Below are 13859 nucleotides of genomic sequence, written 5' to 3'. Positions count from 1 at the left end.
CATATTTTAAATATGTGTATAAGTATTTTATATACTGCTCTATCATATACTCTAAATATTTATTTACTTTAAGCATACAGCATCACCAGGATTACGGAGTATCAACACTGACAAGGGCTTTGGAGATCGTCCAAAACAAGTGTTCTTTTCACTAATGAGGAAACCGAGGTTCAGAAAGACGAAGTAACATGCTTAGGATATTATCATTTAAACAGCCAAATATTAAACTTAATAGTTTGAACAGTTTTCTAGCTACATGGCTTTTCAAATTTAATAACCATTAAATTTCATTTTTGTCTTTAGTTAAAAATTGGTTTGTCTCTGGTAGTCCTAAAGTTATGTTGTCAAGACCTTAAAAAAAAAAAAAAAACACCAAAAAACTTACTGCATGTGAGCAGAAACGTACAAATATCAAACAAAAGCTTAATGTTATTTAAATTGACTGAAACGATTTTACAAACTTCAATAAATTTCTGTTCATGGATTAAAGTTTTGCTTAGGGAGGTTAAGAAAGGAAAAGTAGTTACCTCTTACTTATTTCTGTATGTACAAACATCTGCTTGTTTCATCAGAATTTGATGACATTTTAAATTATGATTTATGATACATTCTTTTTAGCTATTCAATATAATAAAGGTATAAATTTTTTTAAAAATCAAGTGTTTAGTAATTTTAAGTAAATGAGTTATAGATTAAATAATGCACAAAAATATTTTGTTTAGGACATTGAAATGACCCACTCCAAATATTTGTTTCAGTCCATTCCCTCCTTTTCCCCTCCACTGTCGGTTTAAATGCTAACTGAACTAATGGTCTAGCCAGCAATTAGAATGGCTTAAAAGAAACTACCCAGACTTAAACACAGCAAGTTCAAGTTCTTTCAGCACCTTCTTCTACCCCTGACCTATTCTCACCAAAGCCTGATCCCATCACAGGAACTAGTTCAGAGAAATTGCCCTGATATAAAAATTAGAATGAGGTAAATTAATGTATCTATGACACTTTTATTTTATATATACATGTACTGATTTAGAATGGAATAAAAAGCATATTGTGTTTTCCTTATTTTCAGCATATAATTTTCTTTCTTTTTCAGCTTTTTAATTAAATGAAGCCAAGTGGGATTTGCATAAAGTGAATGTTTACCATGAAGATAAAGTGTTCCTGACATACTGGTTTGAATTCTTGAGTTCATTTCCTTGCTCACTGTGATAATCCAGCTTATTCCTGTATCATTTTTTAAAATGTAAGTTTTCCTGGGAAACTTAATGTATAGAAGTGGATGGTTGAATTTAATATGGAAAGAACAGAGGAAACACTGAAGTGTTTTTCAAGTTTATTATATTCAGTGTATGCTATAGGACTGAAATAAATGACAGTGTAATTATGAATTCATGTTTTAAAACTGTTCTCTCATTAAAGAAAACTACAATGTTAGTAAGGGAAACCTATGAAATGTATCTTCAGCAATTCTTGAGGCTGTACAGAGTTAAGGTGTATGCATGAAAATATGTCATGTACTGAACAATTATACCTACTGCAGTTTCAGTATAAAGGACGTGTATGGTTACAAATAGTGTTTTGTTCTTATTGATGGTAACCAGATAACAGAGACAGGACAGGAGCTGGATGCACAGTGCTTGGATGCCTGCCCTGGGAAACAGGTTCTTCCCAGGATGTAAATCTAAAGCTAGCGTGACTAAATCAACATACTTCAAAGGCGTCAGGCAAAGGAAGTGACACACCACAACTAGGAATTACATCCTCCCACTTTGCAATTGTCACCCAAGAATCCAGATATACAAACCACAGAACTAACCCGCTACGGCCATTTCCCTCTTGTGTTTTATGGAAGAAGCTTGCCATCAAAATCTTATTCCCTGAATCTAGAAAGAGATTAGTTACCCTAATATGAGCAAGTGACTCAGTGAAGCTTTCTTGAAAATCAAATACAGGAGTATAACCACTATTATGTTTGTATATCCTGTTTTAGTTTATGTAGCATTTGCCCATACATTATGGTATTTTTTCTGAACAACAATCTGTAAATTAGATGGAAATTTTGATAGGAAATGTAAATTTCTCTGACTTACTCGAGTACCAGAATCTGAAACCAAAAAACACAATGGAGCTTGTAACTGGGCTTTCAGACTCTCAAACCTGAATTTTTATTGTTTGTGGTGCTAAGGAGGATTTAGAAACACAGCTATTTAATCAGCTCGATTAATTTTTTTTAGGCTTTGTTGTCTAATTTTCATTAAGATCGGAGTAAGAGACCATGAGAACCTAGCTGAGAGTTCCAGCTGTATCGCCTCAGAACAGGAACCAGCTGTATATCCACTGCGTTTACCCATTTTGCACCTAGGAAATTCACTAAAGAAAGAAATATAAAAGCCCACAGGGGCATGTGAAGTTAAATCCCAGGGCAGTGTGTGTGCTGGTGGGAAGCTGTCTTTTCAAAACATGATTATATTCAGCAAAAATTGCCAGGTAATTCTTAACTATGTTAACCTTATCACATTTACAGTTATTAATAATCACATTAATTCCCCTAGTTTCTGTTCAAAGATTGATGACTTTAGTACTGGAATGGCATTTATGGAAAAGCAGTAAGTGATCATAAGAATTCGTTTAATGCCTAACCTATGCAGCATTTCAACCATAAAACCTTAATCTATTGCATATTTTTACATTTTCTCAAGTTCACTCAGAACAAATAATAAAATTGGAGTTTGGGGCCAAATTTTACATCGAGTAATTGTTTTATTAATTATAATCACTTTTGTTTGTCCCTTTAAGACTCAAAATTCTTATCAACAACACACATCTGAACTCTTTAAAGCCCAGTAGTGTTCAAGCATGGTCAAAGTCAGAAAGTTCTCAGGCACCGTGACTCAGGGAAGGAGAACCTCCCTATCCTGCCTGTAGTATGCACCCTCCTCTCATTAAATACATGCCAACAATTCCACAATTACAAACTTTAATGAGCTGTTGTTTCTCTATAGACATTTACTGCATTAGGTATGGGGAAAAACTGCCCTAAGATAGATCGTTACTGGAAAGCACTATAGAACTACAAGGAGTGGCTCAAGTGTAGTTTGCTTTCAGAGTGTATCATGTGGAAAATCACATAGCTAATACACGCTAGCTTTCCCTCTGCCAAACAATCTAAATTAAAAAGTTAGTTTGAGTGTTGGTAGGTTATATCCTCTAACGTCACTTCAGCTAGATTCACTATATTGAAGACCCCCTAAAAAACTGATTGTATGTTTAACAGTCTCCAGTTAAGAGTCAGAAGAATCACTCTCCTAACTCAGTTGAAGAGGAAAATCATAATATGAAATTCCATCTAAAGGAGGCTAACTGATAAAAATATTTGATAAATAAATACTGGTGCTCAGCACACTGTTCCTGACATGAGATACTCACATGAGTAAGCCCAGCAGTGCTGTATGTTTACTGTATTTTTCTCCCCACGTAAAATAATATCCTTGTCAATTACAGTTCAGCAAGCATGGTGATCTGGGGTGATCAGACCTTGTAACCATAGAGCTTGACAAGTATCTGCTTTCTTGCTGTTATGAGAACTTCCCTAAGGATAGATGAAGGGATTGGTTATTCTAAGTAAGGAACAGCACGTCACTGAGATCAAAGACATTAAACATTGTGTTTTAAGAAGACTGGTGACAGGAGCAAGCACATTAGCTAGAGCATCAAGGGACAGAACATTTGAATGGACTCCTGGAAACTTAACGTTCCTCAGAGTCCACAGAGTTCAGCAAGTTTAAAATATTAAAACAAGATGGTTTTCAGACTCCAGCAGGAAGCTGTACAGGGTCACACCAATAATGAACCTAATAGTGATTTTTCTAGTAGTACGAAAAGGGTGAGCATAGTGGCTGGTCACACTCAAAGGATACAAGTATGTACCTATCAGCCCCCAAATTTCCTTATATAATTCATGAGCATCTGTCATTTTAAAAATTTATTCACCCTTTTTAAATCTTCTTATATGGTAATGTTTATACAACTAGAGTCTTAAGTATACAAAGTTTTAATTAAGGATCACACATTCACACGATAAAATCATGTCCCATTCACCCACATGTTAGTGCGTCTACTTCCATTAAAAATATGCACCTGTCAATGAAAATGGCAGAATGAGAAATTCTAGGGACCTGCGCCCTTCATAGAAGCACTAGAAAAACTGGGGAAAAAACTTTCCATTGAAAGTCTACAAAACAGTGGAAAGTTTACAGCAACCACATAAATGCTAAAAAAACAAAATTGAAAAACCTGAAACTCAGAAGGCTAGCTTAATGGCATTTCATCTTATTCTTCCTGCAGCCTCCTGCTAAGAAGTTAGGTGAAACAAAAGAGGCTATATACAGAAGCTGTTTCTGTAAAACACTGAAAGGTACATGAATATGCTGCTCTCTGGGCAAAAGATAATGGTTGGAACAAACAAACAATAGACACACAGCTGAAAGCCTTGGGGGGGAACTAGGGAGTGAAGTACTTTGGGGAATAATGGCTTTGAAAAGCTCCCACGTATTCCAGGGACTCTACCAGGATGTGCCAATACCCCAGGGCAGGTGCACCCTTACGAAAGACCTGAGAAGACTAAGAGCTTTTACCTCTTGCTGATCTTTACACTCAAGCCCGAGCAGAAAGAGCAGGCTAAAGCAGAGCTGGGAACTCCCCAGGTAAGTTGAAGCGCCTCAGCAACAAGGCAGTCATTCTGCAAACACGAGGAAGACTACATTCTTTTGTTTCGTTTGCTTTCTCTTCATTCCAGGCACTTAAGGAAAGCTGTCAAACCACGAGCAGACCGCTAAGCTAATGAGATAGAAACTTCACAGGCCACACATGACAAGGAATACAGTTTTTTTTAAAAGAAAAGCTTTGAAAAGTGACACCACTACAAACCACAATGAGCAACAAAAACTAACTCTGGAGAGGGAACAGAATCCAGTTCCCAGAGTTGCAATAATATTCAGAATGACCAGCTTCAAAAAAAGGCAAAGAAACAAGAAAATGTAGTTATTCACAGGGAAAAACGAAATTAACAGAAAACCGTCCTTGAAGAAGCAGACACTAGACTTGCTGGATAAAGATTATAACTGTCTTTAATATACTCCAAGAGCTAAATGAAACCATAAACTAAGGAAACAAGGTGAAAAATGTCTCAAATAGAGACTAACAATAAAGAAAGTTATAAAAGGAGTCAAGTGCAAATTCTGAGGCTAAAAGATACCATAATTGAATTGAAAAATCCATTAGAGGGCCTCAGTGGCAGAAAAGACAGAAGCAAGCATCAGTGAACTTGAAATTCCGTCAATTGAAAGGATCCAGTCTGAGAAACAAGAAAAAAATGGAGGAAAAATGAGCCAAGCCCAAGAGACCTGTCAGACACCATGAAAGATACCAATATATGCCCAGCTGTCCCATGGGCACCACCTGCCTCACCCACACAATGCCCCCCTCCCCTGCAGGGACCAGCTCCTAGTCAGTGGCGAGTATGAGCGTTTTTTGAGGGCTAGTGAGCATACAAAGAAAGCTGGTCCTTCCACACTACTGGGGAAAGCATACAAATGAGCGTTTCATGGCACAGCCCTAGGGAAAGCAAAGGAGAGGCTCTCAGCACACACCTGGCTTTGCAAGATTCAAAGAAGGCAGATCATCTGAAGAGTCTTACCTCCTCTCTGAGCTGCCACAGAGGGGACAAGCATGGAAAAGGTACATCCATAGGAAAGCCATTATAGAAAACATGGAGGTTCCTCAAAAAATTAGGATACAACTGACGTATGGTTTGGCAATCCCACTTCTGGGTATTTATTTATATGATAAAACTGAAATCAGTATTTTGAAGGGATATTGGCATTTCCATGTTTATTTCAGCATTACTGACTGTAGCCAAGATCAACATCCTAGTGTCCATTGTTAGATGAATGCGTAACGGCTTAAACTTGTGGTATATGTATACAATGGAATGTTATTTAGCCATAAAAAAAGGAAATTCTGCTATTTGTGACAACATGGATGAACCTGGAAGACACTGTGTTACGTGCAATAAGCCAAAGACATCCTGTGTGATCTCACTCATGTGGAATCTAAAAGTCAGAATGTATAAAACATAATTTGACAATAACATAAAAGCAAATGGATGAACCTGTATGAGCAGTTTTTGTATACTATTGAACATAAGGTGTGTCTTTCTAACTAGATTTTTCTTAGTTTAATTGCAATCCTCAGGGAAACCATTAAGAAAATAGATTTTAAACTATGCAGAAAAGGAAACGAGAAGGTCATCAAAATGGTACACAGAAAAAAAAACCAACACAAAAGAAAGTGGTAATGGAAGAACTGAGTAACAAAAAAGATATGACATATATAAAACAAGTCAAGAATGACAAGTCAGTCTTATCAGTAATTAGTTTAAATATAAACATACTAAACGTTTTAATTAAAAGCAGAGATTGGTCGAGTGGATTTTAAAAATATGATTCAAGTAAGACGGATGTCATGGCTGTATAAGACACTCCTTTTGTCTCTCCCCTGCAATCTACAGCTAGTCAAAACATCCGTAGCAAAGGTTCTGTCACCAAATACATGAGGATGCCTGAGTTTCACACATCTGCATCTGAAGGTAGGTGGACAGGAACACATGGAGGAGGCAAAACCAGGGCAACAGCAGAGGTGGTGCCTGCAACCCCAGACCCTGGTAGCAGCCGGGAAGGCAGCACACAAGACTTCAACCCCCTGGCTACAGGGGTGCCTATGGCCACAGGTGGCAGCAGGGCCTGCACACCCAGTTCCACCAACCACAGCGGCTCTCACAGTGTTGGCTCCCTAACAACCATAGATGCAGCAGAGGCACCCATGATCCCAGATCCCCCTACCCCAACCCTCCCCCCATCATGGCGGTGGGTCCCTGTGACCCAGGTGACAGCGCAGTGGCCACCGTCCCGGTACCCAACGGCAATGCCAGTGGCATCAGTGAAGCTGGCAGCAGCAAGGCACCAGTGACCCCAGAGACACAAACAGCAATATCAGGGGCACCAGTCACATCTCTCACAAAGGCAGCAGAGGGGAAAAAGAGCTGATTCTCAAATACAGCCAGAGGCAGCCCAGATAAAAGAAGCCAAAGACTTGTGCTATAGCGCCACCTACTGAAAGGCAAAAGAAAAGCCCCTAATTACCAACCTGTTGAATTGTTAGAATCAAAGTAAAAGAAAAGCTTCACCTAAGGAAGAATGCCGGCAGAGGAACAACTCAAACACCATGGAAAACCATGGTGACAAAAGCTGAGGGAGCTCATTGCCACCCGATCTGCCTTCTAGTATTGAGAAGCTCTTCCACCTTAAACGAAAAGGCCCAAGTACATAAAACTGAGGAAGGTGAGAGACAGAGTCAGAAACCTGAAACTCTGTGCCAGGACAGGCTGTTAAACAATTATGGCATAAAAATTAAAGGGGAAAAAAGCTGTAAAAATAACTACAGCTACTTCAATCTGGTAACAGACTCACAACATAAAAAGGGATCATTTCAAACAACAGAAACGTAAGAGGAAAGGACTAAACTCATCCAGGCAAATGAAGATAAGGTGCTACCAGCAGAGAACAGACTAGTCCATCTATGAGACGTTCTGTACAAACCTCATGATAACCACAAAACAAGTCTAGAGCAGAGACACAAAACATCAAAAAAGGAATCTAAGATAAAACGCAGAAAACCACCGAACTAAAATGGCAAACAGGAACACAATGAAAGACAATGGAGATACAGAGCAACCCAAAAGTAAAAAGGAGAACGGCAGTAGTAGGTCCTCACTGACCAACAATCACCCTAAAGGTAAATGGGCCGAACTCGCCCATCAGAGGACTCAGTGTGTCCATGTGGATTAACAACTTAGGCCCAACTCACGCTGCCTCTAGGCGACTCATCTCAGCTCTAAAGACAAACACAGGGTCAAGGTGAAGGAATGGAAGGTGCGCCTCCAAACAAAGAGCAGCCAAAAGAAAGCAGGTGTGGCCATACTCGTATCAGGCAAGACAGACTTCAAGCCAAAGAAGGTAACAGGAGACAAAGTTGAATGTTATATAATGATAAAAAGGGACAATTTATCAAGAAGACACAGCGTTTATTACTGTATATGCATCTAACATAGGAGCATTGAAATATATAAAGCAATAATCGGCACTCAGAGGAGACACAACAACACAGAAATAGTAGGGGACCTTGACACCCACTTGTATCAATGGATGGATCATCCAGACAGAAAGGCAACAAGGAAACGGTGGCCTTAAATGAAACATTAGACCAGGTTGACTTAATACAGAACATTCTATCCAAATGCAGCAGGATGCACATTCATCTCAACTGCACAAGGAACATTCAAGGATACACCATGTTTGGACACAAAACAAGTCTCAAATTTAGTAAGACTGAAGTCATATCATGCATCTTTTTCAACACAAGGGTATGAAACTAGAAATCAACTACATGAATAAAGATGAAAAAAATCACAAATATGTGGAAACTGAACAACATACTACTGAACAACTGTGGGGTCAAAGAAATCAAATTAGAATTTAAAAACTACCTGGAGACAAGTGAAAATGAAAATGATACGAAAATCCATGAGATACAGAAGAGGTGGCACTAAGAGGGAAGTTTACAGCAATACAGGCCTACCTCAAGAAACAGGAAAATCTCCAACAAGCTAATCTTACACCCGCAGTAACTAGAAAAAGAACACACCAAAAAAAAAAAAAAAAAAAAAAGAAAAGAAAAGAAAAAGAAAAAAGAAAGATCACAGTAGAAATAAATGAAATGGAGACCCCCCCCCCCAAAAAAAAGATCAATGAAACTAAGTGCTGGTTCTTTGAAAATATAAAATTGACAAACATTACTAGACTACGGAAAAATGAGGGAAGGCTCAGATAAATAAAAATCAGTGGATACCACAGTAATACGAAGCAGCATAGGGAGCACCTTGAATAGCTGTACCCCAACAAACTGGACAACCCAGAAGAACTGGATAAATTCTTAGAATTATACAAACTTCCAAAACTGAATCAAGAAGAAACAGAAAACTTAAATAGACCAATTACTAGTAAGGAGATTAAAACAATAATCAAAAACCTCTCAAAACAGTAAAGTCCAGGACCAGACAGCTTCACAGGTGAATTCTATCAAACATTCAAAGAAGACTTACTATCCATCTTTCTCAAACTCTTTCATAAAATTGAAGAGGAGGGAATGCTTCCCTCCCATTTTACAAGACCAACATTACCCAGATACCAAAACCTGACAGTGACAAACATGAGCATCAATGCAAAAAGTCGACAAAATATTAGCAAACCAAAGAAAACAATACATGTAAAAGATCTGATGATGCTCAGGTGGGATTTATTCCAGGGATACAAGAATGCTTCAACATCTGCAAATCAAGCAATATGATACACCACATTAACAGAATGAAACAAAACACATGATCATCTCAGATACAGAAGAAGCTTTTGGCAAGATTCAGCACCTGTTAATGATTTAAAAATCTCCACAGGTACAGAAGAACGTACTTAAACATAATAAAGGCATATATGACAAACTCACAGCTAATAATCACACTCACCAGTGAAAAACTGAAAGCTGTCCCTCTAAGACCACAGACGAGACAAGGATGTCCATCCTCCCTACTCTTACTCAACATGGTATTGGAGGTCCTAACCAGAGCCATTAGGTAAAACAGAGAAATAAACAGCAAAGATGGAAAGAAAGAAGTAAAATTGTCACTATTTAAAAATAGCATAACCTCACATATAGAAGACCCTAAAAGCGCCACAAAAAAAACTATTAATAAAGTTTCAGGATATAATAATCAATATACAAAAATATGCTGCTTTTCTATACATTAACAATGAACTCACTGAAAGAGAAATTAAGAAAACAATCACATTTACAAAAGCAACAAAAAAAGAATAAAATACCTAGGAATAAATTGAACAAAGTTGGTGAGAGACCTATACACTGAAAACTGTAAGACACTGTTGAAAGAAACTGAAGACACAAATAAATGGAAAGATACTCCATTCTCATGGATTCAAAGAATTAACATTACCAAAATGTCTGTATTATCTGAAGCAATCTACAAATTCTGTGAAATCCCTATCAAAATGCCAAAGACACTTTTCACAGAAACAAAACAAAACAAAACCCTAAAATCTATATGGCACCACAAAAACCCCAGATAGCTAAAGCAGTTCTGAGAAAAAAGGAACAAAGCTGGAGGCATCACGCTCCCCAGTTGCAAATTATACTAAAAAGCTACAGCAATCAAAACAGCATTAGCATTGGCCAAAAAACAGACAAAAACATCAAGGGAACAGAACTGAGAGCCCAGAAATAAACCCACGCATGTATGGATAATTAATTTACAACAAAGAACATACAATGTAGACAGGGCTACCTCTTCAATAAATGGTGTTGAAAAACTGGACAGCCACATGAGAAAGAATGAAATGACCATCATTTTACATCATACATAAAAGTTAACTCAAAATGGATTTCAGATGAATATAAGACCTAAAGCCATGTAAAATTCCTAGAAGAAAACATAGGCTGTACACTCTTGGATGTAAGTCTTAGCAGTATCTTTCTGGATATGTCTCCTCAGGCAAGGGAGACAAAAGCGAAAACAAACTCGACTCCATCAAATTAAAAAGCTGCACAGTAAAGGAAACCATCAACAAAATTAAAAGACCTACCAAATGGGGGAGGATGTCTGCAAATCATCTCTATGGTAAGTTAATATTCCAAGTATATAAAGAACTCATAACATAAACGCAGTCAAAAAAAACAGACAGAGGATCTGAATAGACACTTTTCCAAATAAGACACAGATGGCCAACAGGCATGAGAGGATGTTCACCACCAATAATTATTAGGGAAACGCAAGTCAAAACCACAATGAGATGTCACCATACACCCATCAGAATGGCTGTTACCAAAACGGCAAGAATAAGCATTATAGAGGATATGGAGAAAAGGGAACCCACACATACTGTTGGTGGGGTGCAAATTGGTGCAGCCATTATGGAAGTTCCTCAAACAGAACAGAATTACTGTATGATCCAGCTACTCAACTTCAGGGTATTTATCCAAAGAAACAAAACCACTAATTTGAAAAGATAAATGCACCCCTATGTTCACTGTAGCACTATTTACAACAGCCAAGAAATGGAAGCAATCCAAGTACTCACTGATGGACGAATGGAAAAGACGTCCTATACACATACATAACATTCATATACAGGCACATGTACAACAGAATACTAATCAGCTATTTAAAAAAAAGGTGACATCTTGCCATCTGTGACATGGATGGACCTCGAGGGTATTATGCTATGTGAAGTAAGTCTGACAGAGAAAGAAATAGCATACAATTTCACTCATATGTGGAATATAAAAAATAAATGAATAAACATAACAAAACAAACACATAGATACAGAGAACAGATTAGTGCTTACTAAAGGGAAAGGGGGAGGTGGGGAGGGTGAAATGGGTAAAGGGGTCAACTGTATGGTGATAGATGGAAACTAAATTTTTGGTGGTAAGTATTCTGTAATGTTTACAGAAGTTGAAATACAATGTACACATGAAACATGATGCTACAAACCAATGTTACCTTGTTATCTTTAAAAAAATCATATGGTACATGCAGAAAAGACTTTTCTGATACTGATATCTAGTATTCTTCTACTTAGAGGCACCAAGTCTAGCCCAACATATTCAGAAAGGTTTGAAGGACATAAAAAGATATTGTTCATTCATGTATACCTTTGTCAGTAAAATGTTTTTAAAATTTAAAAAATATGATCCAACTACATGCTGCCTATAAGAAACTCACTTCAGATCCAGAGACACAAATAGGCTGAAACTAATAGGTGGAAAAAGATATTCCATGCAAATGTAACAAGAGATAAAAGGCAAGTAGAGGGCAAAGACAGTGCTATAAACCAGTAAGATCCAACATAGACACAACACTCAACCAACATGAGCATGATACACATTGTCCCCCAGTTCACATGGAACATTCTCCAGGACAGACTATGTTTTAGAAGAGTCTCAGTAATTTTTAAAATATTGAAATAATACAAAGTATCTTCCCCAACCACAGTGGAATGAAACTAAAAAATCCATAACAGAAGGAAAGCTAGAGAACTCACAAGTACACCTGACACTTGAACAACGCAGGTGTTAATCTGCAAGAAACAGGCGTTAAAGCTTCACAACCTTGGATTTGGTGATGGTTTCTCAGATATGATACCAAAATCACAAGAAAAATAAACTGGACTTCAGCAAAATTAAAAACTTTTCTGCAAAGGAAATTTTCAAGACAGCAGAGAGAATCCAGAGAAACAGAGAAAGTGCCTGCATATCAGATCTGCTAAGGATCTAATATCCAGAAGATAAAGAAATTTTACAAGTCAACAACAAAAAGATAAAGTCTCTATTAAAAATCGATGTTGGAGGTTGAATTGTGTTGCCCTCAAGAAAGAGATGGAAAGTCCTTATAATATCTCAGAATGGCTGATTCAGAAATTAAGTTGTTGCAGACATGTTTAGTTAAGATAAAGTCATTCTGTAATTGGTGACTTCTTAATAGTAAGACTGTTACCCTTACACAAAGGCAACCTTGGGAGAACCACGTATGAAGACGGAGGATTGGCAGCTTGCAGCTACAAGGCAAAGGATGCTAAGTATTGCCAGCAAACCACTAGAAGCTAGGAAGACACAAGAATGATTTTTAGGGGGAAACATGGCCCTGCCACCACCTTCATTTTGGACTTCTAACCTCCAAGACATTGAGAGACCATCAATTTCTGTTGTTTTTATGTCACCCAGTTTGTGGTACTTTGTTTCAGTCACTCTGGGAATCTAACACAGTGGCCAAAGACTTGACTAGTCAAAGATACAAAAATGGCCAACGAGCACATGAGAAGATGCTCACCGTCATTAGGGAAATGCTAAATCAGAATCACAGTGAGATACCAATTCACACCTACCAGAACAGCCATAATTTAAAAAGGAAAACAACAAATGTTAGCAAGGATGTGGAAAAATGGGAGCCCTTACACAGTACTGGTGTGAATGCCAAATGAGTAAGCTGCTTTGGAAATAGCTTAAGGTTTTCTCAGTGAATTAAACATACAATTGCCATATGGCCCAGCAATTCCACTCTTAGGCATATGCCCCCAGGAACTGAAAACACATGTTCCAACAGCAACATGTACGCGAAGGCACACAGCAGCACTGTTCGTAACTGTCAACAGATGCAACAACCCAAATGGCCATTAGCTGATGGAGGAACAAAACGGGTGTATCCATGAGATGAAACAACATTCAGCCATAAAAAAAAAAAGGAATGAATTGCTGATACGTGCTAGAATGTGTCTGAACCTGGAACACATTATGTCAAGTGAAAGGATCCAGACACAAAAAGCGGCATAGGGTATAATTCCATTTATATGAAATGCCTAGAATAGGAAAATCCAGAGAGAGAGTGGTTACCAGAGGCGGGGCAGGAGAAGGATGGGAATGACTACACAACAGGTTCAGGGTTTTCTTCTGGGGTGACAAAAAAAATATTTTGGAACTAGATAGTGATGATTGTTGCGTGGCGTTGTGGTGTATTTAATGCACTGAATATACTCATTAAAATGGTAATTTTTAATATTTATTTTACCAAAGAAATTACACATGTAACTATTACCAGCAACCTATATCCAGTGCTATTCAAGAAGACATGGTCCTCTCATCTGGAGTTCTAGAGCTTCCATTAGGTACCAAAGAG

General features: G+C 37.8%; 1 protein-coding gene across 3 annotated transcripts in view; it reads left to right on the top strand.

The window, feature by feature from the left end:
• TUSC3 (tumor suppressor candidate 3) overlaps positions 1–1574 on the top strand; it is a 140034-nt gene extending 138460 nt beyond the window's left edge. For all 3 annotated transcript variants that reach the window (XM_074353607.1, XM_074353610.1, XM_074353608.1), the window contains one exon: positions 1097–1574. Coding sequence is in view for 2 of the 3 variants with exons in the window: in XM_074353608.1 (XP_074209709.1) it covers positions 1097–1112 (16 nt within the window). In the remaining variant the exon portion in view is untranslated. The remainder of the gene's footprint in view (positions 1–1096) is intronic.
• The last annotated feature ends 12285 nt before the right edge of the window (positions 1575–13859 follow it).

This window comes from Camelus bactrianus, chromosome 26 (assembly GCF_048773025.1).
Source record: "Camelus bactrianus isolate YW-2024 breed Bactrian camel chromosome 26, ASM4877302v1, whole genome shotgun sequence".
Classification (NCBI taxonomy): domain Eukaryota; kingdom Metazoa; phylum Chordata; class Mammalia; order Artiodactyla; family Camelidae; genus Camelus; species Camelus bactrianus.
Note: the sequence above shows the minus strand (reverse complement) of the source record. Positions and strands in the feature narration are given on the sequence as shown.